This window comes from Neodiprion fabricii, chromosome 5 (genome assembly GCF_021155785.1).
Source record: "Neodiprion fabricii isolate iyNeoFabr1 chromosome 5, iyNeoFabr1.1, whole genome shotgun sequence".
In the NCBI taxonomy this organism is placed as follows: Eukaryota; Metazoa; Arthropoda; class Insecta; order Hymenoptera; family Diprionidae; genus Neodiprion; species Neodiprion fabricii.
In genome coordinates this window covers 8,900,354-8,920,447 of record NC_060243.1, presented here as the reverse complement: position 1 = coordinate 8,920,447, position 20,094 = coordinate 8,900,354, and the positions used below count along the sequence as shown (strand labels likewise).

The following is a 20,094-nucleotide window of genomic DNA, read 5'->3' as shown; positions in this document are numbered from 1 at the left end:
CGCACTCGCGGGATTTACTGCGAGAGATGATAAAGGTCAAAAAAAAAAAAGAAAAGAAAAGGGTAAAACACACCTTCCCGAGGAGCAATTTCTTCTCGTCAGTAGTAACTCCGAGCCGACGACGAGGACCCGGTTCGCCCACGGAAAGGAAAAACCCTTCCTTGGCTGCAGCAAGATATCTGCGCACACGGTTTTAATCCGGCACGGTATTTACCGCGGTTTAGAGCAAGAGAGAGAGAGAGTGAGAAACTTCTACTGAGATTGTAACGACGACGCTGACGAAACGGGAATGTTAATGGAAATTCTGAGATAATACTACGGTAATTAGTTGATTTATGGGACATCTTGCTCGTGTCGACTGCGCACCTCGTCCTTACCGTCATCGTTTCGGTTTTACCGCTTCGATTCGGAGCCACCCAAGTGATTTTAAATTTTTTCTTCGTTTTTCGTAGTCGCGGCTGATTTTATTTGGTTTATCCCGATGATCAGTTGATCAGCACGATATCCGATTATCATATTGCAGAGCTTAGTCATCGCGAGGATGCGCGCGACGCGTTGGATGTTTCGCATATCGTGCACTTTTCACTCGTATTACATTCGCATACAATACTAATTACGTCAGGTAGAAATATTAACGAGCCTGAGACGTTGGGTAATTACCGCGGTAAATGTGGTTACGTGATTTTTTTTTATATAACCGTATATATTCCGCGCAAACGATTAAGATAAGGTTATTGAAATTGGTTTCAAGTTCACTTTCCATACCGAGAAAGACGTTAAGTGACATATCGAAGCGAGATTCGAAATTACGTGTTCCGGGTCGATCGGACGTTGAAATAGCGGTTTCGGTTTCATAATAAATTCTCGATTAAAAGAAATTAATTCGTTTAACGACGATCGTGAGTCGAGGTAGTAAATATTTTCTACAGGTAAACGAGGATAATTCATAAGCTGTAACCAGGTTACAAATTGAAAATCGAAACTTTGTGTATCGATGTAATAATTACACAGTAGTCGCGTTATTTTTAATTTATTAGTAATATTTGAATCGTTAGGATTTCTACACTTATTTTTTTAACCACTGAAATTAACAAGTTCTAAATTATATGGACACATTTTTTTTTTTTTAATCATGTTTTACTTCTGACTTAACCTTATTAACAGCGACGAGTTCGTTGCCCCGAAGAGTTACGGAATCGCGATTGTGAATTTAGGAGGGAAAATAAGCCTGCTAGGAAGGATTTTCACTTTCGGCGTGAATTACGTGCGTTACGAATAATTTATGAACTTTCGATCGCTTCGCTGTCCACTGTGGCATACATAAGGCAGGTGGCTCGACTAGAGGTTTGTAAAACCTTCGCAACTTAGTCACAGCCTTCGGCGACGGAATAATCGAAGCGTATAAGATTCGAGAGTAGAAACAAATAAATCAATAAATAAATCGTTAGCTGCTACTTAGGTTGCGTGGGAAGTATTAACGCAACGTTAAAAATTTGCCTGAAAATCGAATTTCAGCTTGCGGATAATTCAATATTTCAGGAAAATGTAAATCGATGAAAATCCAGCCATCCGTCCGTTATATTACAAAAATATTTGCTAAACTTCCGCAATAGAGATGAAGGGGCGATACACGAATATGCATATGGAAGTAGAAATGTTTTGTCAACCTGGTGAAACGAATTACTTCACGAACTTTAAGATTAACTCGACTTTCAAGTCACTTTTCAGCAGTATTTACATTACTAAGAAGGTCACAGTTGGAAACGATTAGTAAAGCTCGAGACTACCAAGGATATCCATCACAGTTGTCATTCGACATATTTCAGAAAAATGAAGTGACGTTCGAACGTGTGGAGACTCGATAATTGCCGAAAAGAAAGCTGTGGACGGCCAATGAACACAAAGAGAAAAAAAAATAAGGGAGAACAGTGTTCACCACAGTGGAATAAATTGCAATGAGGGTAAGGTCTGCACACCTTCGAACGTGTCATACTCTACGGTGCACTCGAGCCGTGGTTCGTTGCGCGCAGTCTGGAGTTAATTCGACGAGGCGAATGATTCGGGACATTAACCCCAGGAAAGTGTCAAATGCAGGGCTGCCAGAGCTCGAGTACGGCCGACCCCTAAATTTCTGAATTTCTCACAGCTCGTTGAGCCACCGCTGTAAGGTTATATACCAGACCGGTTTTCACTGTGGGAAAGGTGATGCGACTATCCGTAGAAATATAATTTCAACGCTGTAATCGACACTCGTGTTGAAGATTCGAGCGATGCTTTAGTATTTGACGTAAACCTCTCGGTACCCAATCGTTCCCAGAATGGACTGGCTGACGGCTCAGAGTCTTCGAAATACCGATAGCGACGAATGAAGTTGAAATGCGGATGAATAAGCCGAGGACTGACCTTTCTATGCAATCGGATTGTACCATTGTTGTAATCCCTGTTTAATGCAGAGCAGGGAATAAAGACGTTGAGTCTTCGTACAAGGAAGTCTATGAGCAACGGTTGAAGTGGGCCATACCCAGCCTTGTAGCACTGTACCTCGTGTAATTAACACCGCGTGGATTAATTACGAGGAGTCAAAATGTCGCGGGACTCGTTTTGGATTTCACCGCGACACCCGATAAAGTTGCTCCACTTTCAAGGCCCTCGCTGTACACGGTATTAATAGCTGGCCTGAGTAGCTTGCGCTACCGGTACAGTGCACCTAATCAGTCTCGGCCGTTGGTGAAAGAAGCATTTTCGTTGTACGATTGGTTATTAACCTATAACTTGAGTTTGGAATAAGCCTTCGAAATCGGCAACTCAAAGATAAATATGATAAATCGTACCAAATTTTGGGTGAGAAAAGCAATGACTTGAAATTTAGAATATACGCAATCATGGTGTCTCAAGTTCCGAAAGTAACCGAGACGTCTGAATTAATGAACAGCGAGTAAGGAACTTTGTAACTTGTAAAGGAACAACTGTCCGTTTGTTTTACTCCAACGGCAATTAAACTGACTAACAATTTCGACCAAATGTGTTCGGTTGTCAGACATTTGATCTACCGTGAACTCTGTTTCACCTTGTACAACTTGCTCGAGATAACCAAATTCGGATTGTTAGCGTTACTTCTTGGTGCAGTTGCATGTTTTCTTTTGTTGGATATTCTTTACTTCGCATGTTCGACAGTTCGTTGTGCGATGCTTGGAAACCATCGATCGAACGTTCCTAGAGCTCGAGTTGTCTCATGCCGCTCCAATTTCGTAGGAGTCTTACATGTACGGCTTACCGCAGTATCCGCTGAGAATCCCAGCTAGTTGAAACCCGGCTGTAGTAGAACAAAGAACCGTAGAAACTCTGGGCTTAGCGTTTCGCTGTGTGAAAACTTTTCCGATCCATCCATAACGTCAAGCAACTAAGCTCAGAGCTCAGTTCCATGAGAATGGATATCCATCCCGTTGCATCGTTACACAAGGTGCGATCGCGTCACAAGCCCAATTGGATAACTGCGACCGGGACTGATTCTCCTAAATTGGTTTCAGTGAGAATCGGTCCCCAAGGTCAAAGGGGGGAACCCAAGCCGTCTTGATGGTCGTATAATAGCGTAGCTATTTTCCGGGTGTAAAGACTGGTTGAGCGTTGGAAAGTACAATTCGAAGGAGGGAAGTAGAATCGTACCCACGATACTTGACGTTCGAACTTGTGATATTATGAAGCGTTTATCCGATAGCTCTTCCAATGCGGCTCCGCTGATCCGGGGCAGGGTCGACATCTGTAAAAGCGTATCTTTCATGTTTTAGTTTATCAAGTTATGGCACCAAGATATTACAAATTTCCACTATATCTAAAGTGTCATTCCGGATCAGCAATCCTTCAACGGATTCGTCCGACTGTTGCATTCGTAGTGTAGAGTACTTATCAGCCCGAGACTCACGGTCAACCGATTAGATTTTTTTCACCAGTGGAGATATCAGTTGACTGGGAAGCTTCGAGGAAGCAAATTTGACAAATGCGAAGTCGCGGCGGTACATCAAGCAGTGATCGCTTCCCCGTACTTTCTAAAGGTGTCGAACAGCGAAGTTGTATTTCTAATATTAAAAACTCATTATTCGAAACGTGCAGTTTGTAGGTGTGTCTGTGTGTGTTTGTGGATAAAAATGGAGTACGGTAACGAGACGGTGACGCTTTTTATGGAAAATCAAGACACTCGACGGTTATCATCCAATTGCTGAACACTGACAGTGAGCTGTTAGCGAGCTTAAGCGAATGATTGCAGGCCTACTCTAATAAACAGTTGGATGCCTTACTATTCAAACTGTTCAGCAAGCGTGTCGTGTTTGAACGAAGTGATAACTCAACGAAAGCCTTGGGAAGTTCCAGGTACACGGAGAGGCGAGGCGTTCTGAGTTGGTCCACTCCCAGCTAATGTTGGGCTTCACTATAAAACAGAGTCTATACTGAAAACCGAGTATAACGATGCTAACGAACCCTCGCGTCAAGACAAAAAGGGGCTCCGTGATGTGCGGTGGGAGCAAAAACTTTAGCTACAAGGTACTATTTATTATCAACACTTTTCTCCTGCAAAGTGGTTTTTCTTTTCTTTTTTTTTTCAAACCTTCTCGTTACAAATCGCATTATCTTATTCTCAGATATGGCTTACACTTTCCGCGGGGCATTTTTGCTGGTAGAATTTTCTTATTTTTATACTCGAGTCTTCGACTGCCAATTATGATCTCTTCCTGTCCGATGTATCATACGAATATACACGTGTTTATGACCCATGCGACACACTCCCAGTACACTAATTGCCTAAAGCTAAATGCTCTCGGATCTTCAACTATTTTCCATAGCCCATTCACGATGATAAGTTGTTAACTTGGAATCAGTGTTTACTCGAGTGTCGAGTTACGGCTAACCTCAAATTGCTTACAATGATTGCAAATCACTTTGAATGAATTTAAACGAGTTCGAACAATCTTCTAGTTTCAGTTACACCGATTTCAGTTTACTATGGATATTATTCTCCGCTCGAATGGTTTTTTTTTAAATCACTGGCTTTTAACAACTTCAAGTGGCTTTTAACAACTTCAAGTGGCACGATGAATTCCGTGCGGATTACTTTGAACTGATACCCATGATGGACATTTCTTCGGATGACCTAGATCGCATTAAACGGCATTCAATGAACTTAGGTGATTTTGAAAAGTTTTATATTTCAGTGACATGCGATGTTCTTCCCGCGCATTTCAGTCATTCGAAATATTAATTTGGAATCGCTTCCAACAAGTATTCGTTGGTATTGCCATCCTCAAGTCCTCTCAGTGCAAAAAGTCCCTCGAGGATCTGTTTATGCGGAATGTGAGTCAGCTACGCACTAAGTGCTGCTGCATTACCAAATATGGTATCTCCTTTCGTTCGTAAACGTTTATCATCGGCTTGATCTAGAGATAAGGTAATTTGATATTTAATGAAGCATCATACGCCTTATCAGGTCATTTGATTTGCCGCGTGATATTGTCACGAAGCTGGCAGTGCGCCTCGCAGGATTGAAAGTATTGAATTGATCACGCCGGTTAGATCTAGAGTTTGTTTTACCTCGTGGCAAGCTTACCGTGCCCACCGTTTGCGAAACTCATCCTAAGAAAAGAGATCGTCTCGCTTCATATCGTTAAATAATAGCGTCGCGTCGTGACAGACTGGCGCACATGTATAGAGTTGTAACGTTTATAGAGAGCAACGTTCACAGCAGGAGTACCAGTTTCGAATCTGAATTGGTGTTTCTTGAAAGTGAAACTGACTCGATTCATAGTCGAATGACTTTCGCCCCATCGGTACACCCGAAGAGTTATTAAATATTTCTACGTACCTGGGTCAAATTTCCAAGCTGGCTCTTTGACAAATATATTACTAAAAATAAGTTGTAAAATAAGATTCATCGAGTCGACAGGCTTGGCTCTTGTGTTCACGTGCTGTTTGCCGTATACTCTACTCAGTTTTTCTCTTCGGTTGGTTATGTTTGACTCCACGAAGAACGAGCAAGTCTGTAGAAATAATTCGCCTTTTTTTTTTTACCGCATTCGGTAAGAGTCCCTTTCTCTACAAAGTTGCTCCACGTAGTTTGTACCGATCCGGTGCACCGTTTAATGTATCGTGTTGCAATTCGCGTTCCGGACCTACCTACCTACCCACCAGTCATCGATGCACCTAGTCACGTTCTGCTCGATGTTTCCAAAGGCTAAGGAACGTGCAGGCCCAGCGGATGATGCCTCGCGATCTCCGATCCCAGGATCTCCCCGTCTTTAGCCCGCCTACTGACGCGTGCAAATATCGCTGTAAGTCGGTTCGAAAGTTGTTACTCAATTGAAACCTTAGTACATGATCGGTACCGACACAATGGAAATCTTCTCATGATGCAAAGAAAACAACTAGGACGCTCTTCGTAAATGACTATTATTGAAACACCGGAGGAAGGCTGACGCGAATTATTACGTGCGCTGAAGAATTGCACTTCGAGTTGGTAACATCCGTTCACGTTTGATCGCTTCAGCATCTTAATTTCAACCGTCTTTCGGAGCATTTCTTCCGTTAACTGTTCTCTATTCAGTGATCGTAGCAGGTGCTGGAATCGAAGATAGAGACAGAGACGCCCTTCAAACAGACCAGCATCTTTATCGTCCGATTCACTGTTTAGACTCCGTTGATTGAAGTAATTGAAATTGATGTTTGTTTTCGAGCAGACACGATAGAGCTACTGTTCACTCTTCCTGACCGCATTCAGGGTCAGAATTTTACTGTTGATTTGACAGGCGACTTATTCAATGGAAGAGAAAAGGTGTAACCATTTTCGGAGTTATATCTGCCACCTCTGAACCTTAAAACCTCGTAAATCAGGGTAGCCAGAATGTCTATTGTTGTCTGTAAGTCGAGTCGAACACCCGCGCCTTTAGTTTATTCATTGGTTGGATAAGGAACGAAAGTTCTCGCCAGACAGAAGAGGTCATACACGTATTTACACAACGGTGTAAGTCTGCTAGCGGTAAAACTGACTCATCGACGGAGGATGATTATTTGTCTTGCTTGCGTGTATTCGTACGTAGTCCGCTGATTAACGCCTTCTAATTTGTAGCCGGTGTCTCCAAATACGCGAATACTGTCAGTGGGTCATACGATTGTTTATATTACACGGCAAGAAAGTCCTGTGAGAGTTTTTTTTACATGTCACAGTTCAGCTTCAGTTAACTTCACATAACTTATTTGGCTGTATTTTTAACTAAGATATCTAATTTTCTTTTTTTTTTTGGTTTTTTGCATCCCAGTCGCAGTTCAACGCGAAATGTTATAAGTTTGATGGTCAGAACGTACTTATATTTAATTTTCAAATTTATCAATTTTCATCATCCGCTTCCTGATTCACCTCGCGTCAATTCCTGCGAGCCTTCCCCATTCTGGATCAACCTGCAACCAGACGTAACATTCCTCGCATGTACACTTTCGATTTGTGCAACGGATAGGCACAGGTGAGCAAATCCTCGCGGGTCGAATTGCACCGAATGAAATGCCGTGGGAAGAGATCTCTGTTGATAGACTAACGTTTGCAGTCGGCGGAGGATCGTTTTCTCAGCCAACAGAATGAGCAGACTAGCGAATTTCTATCGACTGTCACCACGCAGTCTAGACTCATTGGAGAAGGGAATTTCTTTTACCAGGACAATTTATTGGGCGTTAGAAGAGAGTGTCATACTAATGGTCCGAGTTTGTCATCTTGGCATCATTAGCGACGGACAAACAACTGACGATGAAGTGATTTTACAGGCCTCCACTTCCTATAAGATCGCCTACAAAATTAGGCAATGTTGGTGCGGCAGTTGGAAAGTGGCTTTGGAGACGGTCAAACAACATTGCAACAGTATATTATTAGATTCCGGGACCGTTAGGTGCCTCGATAAGCGTGCCATAGCGGACTTTCGATTGTCTTTGAAAGCACTCGACCCGCCAAGTCGTGTCGGTTCCTCTTCACGCATAAGGCACACCGGGCAAGGCTATTCGTTTCACGTCCGAAGCTCACATCACGTTTCAGATCTTACGGTCAGTCCTGAATTATAGCTTGAGGTGAAATTGGCTCGGCTCGGTCCGACTTATGCCAGTGGCAATCCTTTGGTTGACTAGGTCGAGTGGTCTGTTCGGTCGACAATTATGGTGTCGAGTTTTCTGATGACTAAATATAGAGGTCTGGCTTACTGTTTGGTCTCTTGACGGCTCACCGGCACACCTGGGAACTTCTTTCGTCTTCGTTAAAACTTCCATTCCCGGTCATTTGCCTGAACTCTGCAGGACATGCCGAGCACCGGCTGCGATCTTCAATCGAGAAAAGAAACGGAAAAAACGAGGTAAAACGTCTCACAGTCGTTTGGCCGGTCCAAACGTACTTCCGGGTCATATTATAAGCTGGAACAGTTAACCCCAATAATATTAATTATCCGTCGCCTTAAGTTTTACCGTACTTCACGTATGCACACCAATGCGTGCAGAGTCGTATAAAACGTTTTAAACTCCGACGAGCGGTTCCTTCTGCGCGCTCGTATAATAATTATACATCCCATATATAATTATACACGCATGGTGTACCGTTGAATACTCGATGGTATAACATAAGCGCTCGAAATGCGATCATCGAGGTTTTTTTCCCCTGTGTTTTTGGTATCCATGTTATTTATTACCTCATACCGTGTCGCATTTGCTTATCTCGGGAAAATAAGGAAATTATATCCTTTTACGAAACTACAGAGATGAGAGCGATGAAATCGGCATATAAGTGGTTGGATGCTCGTAGCATATTTTTTATTCTCTTAATTCCAATACGTGATATGCACAAGCATGTCTCACAAATTAATCCGTCGAATGTAATTTCCAATCAGGAAGCTTAAAAACTAAGTATATCCTGTTGGAAACGCTCTACCAACCTCGTCGTTGTTGTTTGTCGTTTCTTTTTCGCTCTAGAAGACCAACCACCTTCAGACTACACACCTAAGATATAACAAGCCATTCAAAACTTTGAACCTAACCTAAATAGAAAACAGCAGTTGGACAGTTATTTGACGAGGTTGAATTAAGTAACGTCATCGTAACGAAACGTTGAGGAAAATCATTATTATCTTATTTTTACAATGATTTTGAAGGCATTACGGTTGCACAAAATCTGTATATTTCGTTTCATTATTGTTTACTGAATTTCAGACAGTTCGAAAAATGCAAAATAACGGTTTTTTTTCATCGTGAATCGTTACGATAACGTTACTAACTTCAAAACGATCTTAATTGACGATGTTTAACCAATCGACTAACGCAAGAATTTCCTGTAACGTGCTTCCAATTAGCTGCTCACTGTAGAAATCACGTCGACGTATTTCGCAGTATCTTTCGCCAATCATTACGTCATTCCATTTCGAATAATTTACACGGTATCTTTTCCTCCGGAAGAGTTTATAGAATTTTCGAATTAAATACTCTACTTGAAAAAAGGCGACTTCTAACATAATCACGTTGATCAACAACGCTCGGGGTTGTCGGTAGGTACTACGATTATTATTCGATTCGCGAACAGTTCGAGACCACCGCAAACGCCTGCGTGCAGAAGCAGAGTAGGTTTGCCGACCGTTAAATGCTCGTTCCTTCCTGTGTAATTACTGTTATCACATTCACTTGACCCATGAGCGATTCAGGTCAGCAATTTCCAGATTAATACACCGTTGATACGACGATAACGAGACGCTATGCAACCAGTAGGTAGAGTCTAATCTGCCGACGCGAACAACTGTACCCAAGAAGAGATATAAATCCTGACACATAATACATTATAAGTACACACGTGTACCAACTGGACGTTGCGCTGCTCGCACAGATAGTTATTTAGGTGAGCACCTTGCTCGATTTGTTCAACCGTCATACGCCCCGCGAGAGTTCGCTGAACGAGATAACGTCCGATGTACATAAATGTTACTTTTATACCTTGTTAGATCGATCAAGGATTACGGTAATAATTGCGTTATTTCTTGGGAGAGAAATTCTTCCACGGTAATATCATTTCCAGAGTAGAGATAAGCACGTCCAATATGGTACACTAGGTGCAACGGACATACGCATACGTACCATGAAAAGTCGCTGGTGCTGCAGATCGAGGGTTGAAGTCGGATAACATGGTTCTCCAATTACTAAAGTGGTAATTAGAAGCGGTAAAATTTATGGCAGAAAGTGCAGCTGTTCGGTTTACCGTAGGTGCTCATTTTCGGATTAATCCATTTGACTAATGAGAAACTCGTCTGTCGGATCAGTTCATCCATTTTTTTCGTTATTTGGTAACCTGGGGCATGACAACGTCTCCTTCGCGGTATAGTATTACAATTTCACCGTTCATTACTGCTGCTACTCCTGCAGGTTATAACCCAGGGACTTTCTTTTGTACCGCTTTGTCACCGCTGATGATAGTTCAAAACTACGACGAGATAAATATACTTGCTACAAGAGAAGAGAAAGTTCATTTCCGTTCCAGTGTGCACCGTGCTCAGTTGTATAGCCAACTTATCAATGGTGCTACTTCCTTGTTGAAGAACTGTTGTTGCACCGCACCCACGTTAGTGGTCTTCGACCTCCCCCGTCTAGTTTTGCAAATCTCTGCATCCCGCGCACCTACATCACTGGTTTTCATAAGTGAAAATCACATTTCCATGGTTCCCAGTTTACTGCGGCAACAGTCGATCAGTATGCCCGGGGAATAAATGATCTTGGCTTTTCAAGCTTTGTTTTACTGACAACTTTTACCGATTCAAAATTCCTTCAACACTGCGATTCGATACGTTTCTCTTTTAAATAATGCTTTGGTTGTATGCACCTACGTAAATTGAAAGGACTCTCCAAACGAACATGAATGGTTACATCCGTTCGGTAACACGTTGGGAGCCGACGACTGTGGCGAAAGTTAGTCTGAGTTATGGAACACGGATAACGACTCGAAGACTTCCGTTTTTCGCATCATTTCCGCCTATTACGGGCAACCTTTCGGAGTCTTCCGATGTCTGGAGAAGATATCAACTGTATTTATGGATGGTGAAGAGCAATTGCTCGACTGGTACACACTCATTACATACATGTGTGTACATATGTGTATATATATATATGCGTAAACAGCTGCACTGGAGAATAAGATACATAGTTCATCGGTGCAATTATTACTGTCATGGTCGTCCGACTGAAAGGAGTAGGCGCGTGAGCGATGGTCGAAAGACTTCCATAGCCAAGAAGAAACTTGCTCCAATAATAATTCATCTAATGAGTATAATTATATCCTAACATACGTTGTATAGTTATCGCAGTTAGCTGCTACTCAGTCCGCGCGTATATCGTACTAACATTTATGTGCCGCAGGTTCTTGCTCGCATTTTTCAACGTCAATGGCTTGAGAAAGCAACCCGCGATTCCTTCATACGAGATACATTTCTCCTGATTTATTTCACATTCATTCTTCGGTTGAGAAAGACATTCCGTCAACATTGAATACTCGCTATCGACGTTCTTCCACAATTATAAACGTTTGAGAATTATCGATCATCTTTGTTTCCAGGCTGTCAAGTTGGAGTCCGTCCATCCTGGAAGGACGCGGTACCTGGTCGTAGTGTCCTGTACAGGCAGACAGGATGCGGAAGAGAGTTGTCTTCTGGGCATAGATTGCCACGCGAGGGCAACAGTTGGCCTCGTTTTAAGAGTGCTGGCCGACACAGCGATCACGTTGGACGGCGATGGGTGAGTCCTAAATGTTCACCCAAATCTCATCACGTAGATTTCTTGGCTCGCGTGCAGATAAAAACCTCGATGCTTCTTTAACCAGCGTCGTTTTTGTCGGTGAAACGAAGATAAGCCAACCATTCTCGGTCTGTGTAGCGTTAAGAGAAGCAAAAGCTGTACGAATAGTTTACTTAAAAGCGAGCGGTGCAGTGCTTGATCATCGAGCATCACTTTCGCATCGTTAAATTTAATTCGCCGCGTTCCTGTGCAAGCTAATAATGTGTATAAAATCGATTAACGACTCCTCAATTAGACACGCTTATAGTGCGATCTATGCGCCGGTCAATTTTTTTCTAATTATCGTTTTATCATCGCTCCGTATGAGAAGATATCGAAAGTTTAAAGAGACGCCGAGGAAAATAATTACAAAGGGCTGCGACTGCGGAAAATTTTTGTCATTTCCTGATTTGTTTGTCACGGTTTAACAACGAGAACAACTCGACGTTTGTTTCATCGTTCACCGTTAATCTAACCGAGTAGACGGTCTCTTTCTCGACAGATTATAGGTTCACTGTTGAAGGAAATAGTGTACCCAAGTTGCGTAATTTGCTCACCGTTGGAAACCTAGATTTCCGCGAATCGATTACTGGATACTGACCAGAAAATAAAATTAAACAAATCGCGCTAGAAAAGCGTAGAAAAATGTCTATTAACTTCTTAGTTGCGGACGGTGAGACTTTTTATTTACCATTTTTGTCTCGTCTCGATCCACCGCTCACCCGTCTTTGTACTTTTGAAGCCCATGCCTCTTCATTTCGACGCTGCGATCTTTACGAGTCATTCTTTGTCAACTAGGCCACTTTTTTTTGTATATCTACCCTAATTGCTCCGTTTAACCGCAGCACCTACTTTTCGACGAAACATTCTTTTTACAAGTCTCTTTGAACCAAATGCCGAAAAGCTACGTATCACTATTACTTGGTATAAAGTATGGACATCGTCGTACAAGTTTGTCGAAAGAACTGAAGGAAAAAATGTCCCATATATGGATGAAAGTCTGTGAAATAGAAAAGATGAAAGGTAATCTTCTCGCAATCTGTGAATTTTTGCCTTCAAAAACTCCTTTCTTTTGGACCTTAAAACCACGAAATTAGGTCTATTTTCTTTTGAACAATATCAACGATTCATCAGACGAACAATATGTTTCAAGTAACAAAAACTGTTGAATACTAAAAGCCGTTTCTAAAATTTTGTCGTGGATCGTTACGAAAATACTGTCGGAAATGAATCGCATTGATCACTGTTGTAATTTGGATATCAATTTCTCTGACGTGCTTCTTTACTTTTGAAATACGCGAAAGTACTGAAAATAGTATTTTTTGGAAAAGTTTCACGAGGCATGTCCGTGGTCTTGACTAATTTCGCCTTCCTTTCTCGGAACGATTTTATTTCTTTGACTCGGTTTAGGAATCGCTGAGTACACGCGATCCTCGTTTTGAATGGCGCGTGTATAATCAAGCTAATTAGCGTCTGTTATACGGAACCGGGAATACTATACGCAGTTTCGTAAGATTCCGGTTACCGTTACCACGCGTCGTGCCCTGCGCCCATTTCTTCACCCACCGATACCTTTAACTCTATCCATTCTTTATTTCTCCTTTTCTTTACCCGCTGCAATAACAACTCTACACGGTAATTCCGTCCGGTCAGACGATGGCGAGTATAAGGGTACGCCTACTCGATTAATCCTGCCGAAATATGCAATTACTCTCGATACACATTCGGTTGAAGAGAGGAGAAAAAGAGCGAGAGAGAGAGAGAGAAGAAAAAGACACACAGACAGACCCAAGGAAAATACACTGTAGCAGCAGCATCGCGATCAAGATACTGCAACATTCTCTTGACTCACAATCGTGGCGTCCAATTTTCTTACGGATGCTCAATTTACTGCAATGCGTCATCGGTCGGGTTACACGAGATATGCATTATATGTATAGCTATACATCGAATCGCGTATAAATTATTTATCTCCAATTATACCGCAGTGCAGAGACTCGGCAGGAGTGAAACGTTCATTTATCAATCGTCAGCCGATGAATAATGGGCTAGCATACATACGCGATCAACTCCTGCCAGATAAGAGGAGCCATGAAACAAGATACAGGCACCTGTGTTGGGCTACACTCATGTGCCAGTGAACCTTGAATCGGAAGGTGACAATGTCTAACCGGGTCATACGAAAGAGAAAAGAAGCACGACTTCTTCTCCCGCGTTATTCAATTCTATTTTTTAAATTACGCCGAGACTGATACGGAATAATTAGAACAGATCATCCGTTGAAAAATGTCATTCTTCGATGTACATACTAACAAAACGCGAGACTTGAATACGGTGTGTTCTCAGGTACATATCACTTTTTCTCCAACCACTTTCCGATCGTGTTTATAAGATTCAATTTCGCCTTGCACACTAGTGCGCAAAAAAAAAAGGTAATGTCCCAACCATAATAAATTCAACTTTGATAAGCAGCGTTTGTAAAATCGATTCGAACAATCTTGACAATAATTTTTATTTTTTTTTCGTCTGGTTACAGGGGCTTCAGCGTCAGCGTTTGCGGTTGTCAGCACATCTTCAAACCAGTATCCGTGCAAGCCATGTGGTAAGTTTACTTCTTCAAGTCGTACAAAATCATAGAATACCACAAATTTCACCATTCAATCGGTCATACACTTGCAGAAATACTTCTCACCATATATACCCTGTACCTATACGTATAACTGTGCGTGGGACCAGGTGCGTAACCCCCTGGGGGGGGGGGGGGGCGAAATTTTTTCTCCCCCTCTATTTTAACCCTTCCATCATCTCACAACCATATTTTTCCATACGGGTCTCAGCTAACGTTGAATCCTTAGAGCAAAGCACACTTGTGAGATTCTAGAGAGTGAGAGAGGTATTCAGACACATTGTCCGTCCTTTTTTCATCTCTCTGCAGTACATTGTCTTGGATCCCCCCCCCCCCCCGCCCCAAACATGCCTTTTAGTTACACGCCTGGAAAGGACGCTTGTTTCTTGTGACGACGACGACGTTCGTTCGAGTAACGAGGTACGGGTAAATGAGTCTCGGGGTCGCATGAGTTTCGACTTAATAACCACATTCAACGGACAATGGATAATGGTTTACAAATAATTGGATACACGCGATGGGCTGACCGAGTCTGACGCCCACGAGGAAAGGCGCAGATGACTGACAAGCTTCGTCCCACGATTAGTCTCTTAGAATATGAACACGTACGGTGCTGGAAATAGTTGAAATTTCTGCTACAGGAATTACAGTTTTATGAAAATTAATATTTCAAGACGAAATATTGGAATCTAAATAGTTTGATCGAAAAACGGGAGCGTCGTCTTGATTTTGTACGTTCAGAAATGTCCGGATTTTTCGTTGTTTCGTCAAGACGTTGAAAATTATCAAATTCGCTACTTTAATTACTCCTTGTTACTCACGTCGTCAAATTATTGCAAATTTCATCACAGCCGAACGAACAATTCAATTTGTTCGTTTCAGAACTTCAATATTTCTGATTCAATGAACCGTAAAAATGTTTTGAAACAACATGAAAACAGAATCTTGTTTAATTTGCATCAATGTTCCATTATTAACATTTATTCGTCAACACTTTGTGAATACGAGAGTGTGTATATGTATATATATATAGACTGTTTAAAAAATGAATGAAAATATTTAACACAATGATAATTGGCACGTTTTGTTTTTTGTTTTTTTTTTCAACGGTTTACGGTGTAGAAATTAACGTCGTTGCTGGACTCACGCGTCCCAAATACCGAGGAAACGCCTAGTTAATTTGGCAAAGATAACGGTTTTACGCTAAAACTCGCAATCTGTGTCAGCTTGACTCGAGCAAAGATGAAATTATTTCTAAAAATAAGTATTGAAGTAATGTTAGAAGTTATCCCGCATTCCAACAAGTTGTTGAAAGTAAAAAAAATTTAAAAAAGAGAAAAAAAAAAATAAAAATGCCAAGGCCAATTTATGGAATTTTATCGTTGATGATACTTTTGAATCTTGAAACCAACTACATACTATTATACTGGCTATAACTTTTACACCGAGTGTAATATTGTATAAGCCTCTCGTTCTGGCGTCGGCAACATTTTTAATTACTTGATAGGCCATCAGCGACCAGGAAGATGTTCAGATTCCGAATAGAGATGAGATGAAAACGTCCGCCCACCTTTTTTTTCGATCGTACACTTTGCTCGATCTCACGCGTTTTGGTTCTCAGTTAAGATCAAAGTATCTGCCACCCACAGTTGGGGAAAATCAAGTTTCGCTGTCAATAATCTGTTAAACTCGAGCAATTCATTTTTTCTGAAATTTGGTTCCCGAGAACGTTTTCGAAATTACTGATTCCGAATCTGAGGTAAAATTTTGAAAATTCAGAATTGGGGTTGAAACATGGTTTTCGAAAAATCTTCAAATGGCGAGCTCGGGTTCTTCTTTTTAAACTTTGATTTCAGATTCGGAATCAGTGATCTCGAAAACCTTTTGGCAACGAAGTTTCAAGAAAATTCATTCCTCGGTTCGGATTCAAAATTTTCGCCCACGATGTAAACTTATGCAGCTCTGTATTTGCATATTTTCGCGAATTGCGTCCGATGTTTATACACGCTCTAAAATTTCCATCGTCTGTTGTTTCTCTCTACGCGTTGCTGGGCGTGTTCAACGTCCATGTGTTTTGTTCTTCGTGTCAAAGATAATATGAAAACAAGTTGTTTGTGAACTCTGACTTCGTAGCTCTTCTAGAATTCTGTAAAAGTACAAGTCCGTTGCTTTTGATAGACGGTAAAAAATCTTGGCGTCTTACAGACTTCGGTATACGTATACGTTTAATAATTTACCAATCTCCGCCTCTGTTCACGCGTCATATTATTCGCAATTAATTCTCCGATCATTGTTACTGGGAACACAGCGCCTACAACAACGTTGCTTTTAAGCCGATTTTCAATTTACTTCTTCCTCGCTTTGTAGTGCCGCGCCATTTTTGGCTCGCATTAATTTCTGCACCGCACAAGCGGGTATATTCCGCATGCAAGGATTTGGTCCCGATCTACGTCTTCGATGTTTGCACCGCCACAAAGTCGCTGAACAATTATATTTTTTTTAAGGAATTATTGCATACTTTAGTAGAAGCAGTATTCTAACAAAGAAGTTTAAATTAATCGAACAGATACTCCGGTACTTCTTTCAAAGTAATTACTCGCTATTCAGATGCGTTTACACGCATTGTAATGTGTAATCGCAATTCCTAAGCTGTATACCATAATTTGCTATTGAATTGCGTCCAATAACTTCAACTTCAGTTATCAATTCGTGGGACTAGAAACGGTCGCAAGAAATTTCGATGGTAACGAACGTAATTATCAAATTGATGAGATTTCAAATGACTTGAAACTGAACTCAAGAAAACTCTGAACAAATGTTTCTCCAACACGTTACTGTAACGTATAAATTTCTTTTAAACGATGATCCTTATCAGTATTTGCATCATTGAACTTTCGTCTGTCAGAGACGAAATTACAGAGTCGCCTTTCATACACGCATTACCAAAACTGGTTGGATCGTTTCGCGTGTTGTGCAAACACAGCCACGTACGGGAGCTCTTCGAATTTAATTGCTTTTTGCTCGCGTGCGTGAAACACACACATGTAGAAAAGTCATAAGTCCGTAAGAACACGCGTGTACAGCGTGAGCTGAGATCTGAAGCCGATATCGATGCGTGACTCAAGTCGCAGAACCAACGAAGTTCCCAATCGGTGGCTGGCAGCTCCTCGTCCTTCGCCATCAACATTTCGGGTTATGTAGGATCGTATAAATCCGTCATTAATGTCGAGCCAAGATTATGATACGAATGCAGGGGGATAGGATGGGGTTAAAAATATCGAAAGATGAAAAATCGAAGAGCTTCGATATTGTGATGTCGAATTTTTAAAGAAGCGAAACTTGATGTATATGTAGAATTGAAAAATGTTGAAAGTCGAAGAGGTAATATGGAAAGGTAAAAGATTAGAAAGATCAGAACAGATGATGTTAAACTGTAAAATCTTTATCTATATTTCGCCTTTTTTATTTTCTATTTTCTATACTAGAACTTTCCACATTTTTAAATTCTACGAATAACATTTTTGCGTGTATGAAAAATCGACGATACGGTACTTCTATCAATCGGCAATTATGATTTTTTACCCCCGCCTGGCGAATATATTCGGGTGCTTATAAGTCGAAGACGAAGAGAGGAGAACAAGGAAGAGCAAGTAATTGGTTTGTTAGCTAGACTCCGTGTGTCTCCCGTGTGTTTGACTTCGTTAGGAGTCGCATTCAACTGTTGGTTGCTTCTGCTGTTGTTGTTGTTATTTGTATTTTCGTTTTCCTTCATTTTTCCTTCTTTTTACTCGTCGCCTTTTTATTTACTTGTCTATTTTCCTCCCCTTGTCTTGCCTTACAGTCTCTATAAATAAATACCCAGCTGTATCGGCCACCGCGCAACATCGCGCACAGCCTTCATTTAAAACTATTTATATTTTACACGAGGCGCGTGTATGCATACAATTGCCTCGAGTGATCACAGAAGTTGAAAAGCCGAGGTTTGACTATTCAACAGGTTGATTTTTCGGGCGGGGAAACCCTCTTGTTTTTCAAAAGATTTGTCCAAACGCTGTCGCTTTTATCCTCCACCGTTTGACGAAAATTTTGCGCAAAATCTCTTCTTATTCTTTTTTTCTTTTTATTTATTTTTATCTTCTACGAATTTGTAGGTACTCGCTGTTGCCAAATAATTTCCGTAGACTAGTTTCGGTGATGTAGAACAGTCGGTCTATTTTTTCTTTTCTTTTCTTTCTTTTTTTTCTTTCTACCACCACGATTCGACCGTGGAGCGCAGATTCAAGGCTAGAATCTCTCGCCGACTATGTACGGAGGTTTCTGCTCTGGTGGTCGCCGGCCTAACTTGGACTCGTGGCAAAGCGGCTGCAGGGGCGTCCCGACGCTTGCGGGGAGGATGCGACGGCCAGCGTCGCTATTATTAGCGCGCCTCGTGGTCCCGACCTCCAAGTCGCTGGTGGACCAACGCCCGCGCCTTGTATGGACGCGTCGCGACGCCACCGTTTGCCAAACTTTCTATCCAAATTCACGGAAGCTTGACCGTGGCGAAAAATCGGGCATTTCAAGCTTCTTCCTCCCCTTGCGCCACTCGTTCGACTAATGTAATGAAATTTTTTTTCGCACCCCAATCGCGCTGTGAACGCCTTCGCAAAACTCTGTGAAATGTCGTTTTGCCATCCTCGAGTTCTAAGGTCACGGATCACGGATAAGGTGGCGATTGGTCACGCGTAGCCAGTGCGATGTGTCGAATTCGTATCTCTTCTCCTCGGTTCTACTTATACCGGGAAAATCTCTTGAAACTTGAAAATCAACTACGCATGCGCCAAATAATTCAATCTCATTGGTCGGCGAAATATTCCCGCGGCGATATTCTTGTCTGCGATGCAGGCGGGCCAACCTACGCAAAATGTCTACGATTGAATTTTCAAAGAGCACTAGCATTAAATTCCGACCGTTCTTTGAAGAATCAACCTTCCGACCCGATAACAAATGCTTCCCCAAACTTTTCCGAGTCACCGCCTCAATTATTTGAGGTTCTAACCTCGAAAATTCGTATCAGCTACGTCGCCGGCAGAAACAGAGTTTGACAGCTGAAACTCGGGTTGGCCACCCTGCGCGAACAGCCGATAAAACTCGCGCATGCGCGGTTGATTTTCAAGTTTCAAGAGATTGTCCCGGTATGCTTCACGTTGTACGTATGACTCGCGGTAAATCATCTAGAAAATCGCAAGCCCGAAGGCGCGGTAGTCGCGCAAATGTGATAATAGGCTTTTCATGTCAGCTTAGCAGGCCGCACCTTTCGGCCCATTCAGTTGTCGCCGGGAATTTATATGTACAAGTGCGATTGACGGAAGGTGTTGATAAAACATATTCAGGCAGTCGGATCGGATTTTTCACTCGAATTACTCTATACCTCGCAATGCCTGTAATTGCCTGGAGGAAATAGTTGAAAATACACTGACTAATTGAACGAATTACATTGCGATAGGTGGCAAATATTGTCTCCTGGGCGTGCCGATACTTTGATCTAATGGGTGCGACCTGGAAACAGCGTTTCGACTTCATCAAGGTCGATTAACATTTTACGCAGTATTTGTAACAACTTCGTTCGACGAACCGATTCAGCTTCACTGCTTTGCTCGCCATGCCCGCTT

At 41.9% G+C, this 20,094-nt stretch overlaps 1 protein-coding gene across 8 annotated transcripts in view; it reads left to right on the top strand.

Annotated features, from left to right (window-relative positions):
* The window catches only part of LOC124182926 (protein phosphatase Slingshot homolog 2), a 168,097-nt gene that overhangs the window by 131,893 nt on the left and 16,110 nt on the right, over positions 1–20,094 (top strand). For 7 of the 8 annotated variants that reach the window (XM_046570746.1, XM_046570745.1, XM_046570743.1 and 4 more), the window contains 2 exons: positions 11,600–11,778; positions 14,354–14,419. In XM_046570746.1, coding sequence (XP_046426702.1) covers positions 11,600–11,778; positions 14,354–14,419 — 245 coding nt within the window. Of the gene's footprint in view, positions 1–4,283; positions 4,537–11,599; positions 11,779–14,353; positions 14,420–20,094 lie in introns of those variants that run through there. The other variant, XM_046570748.1, reaches the window with a different exon arrangement.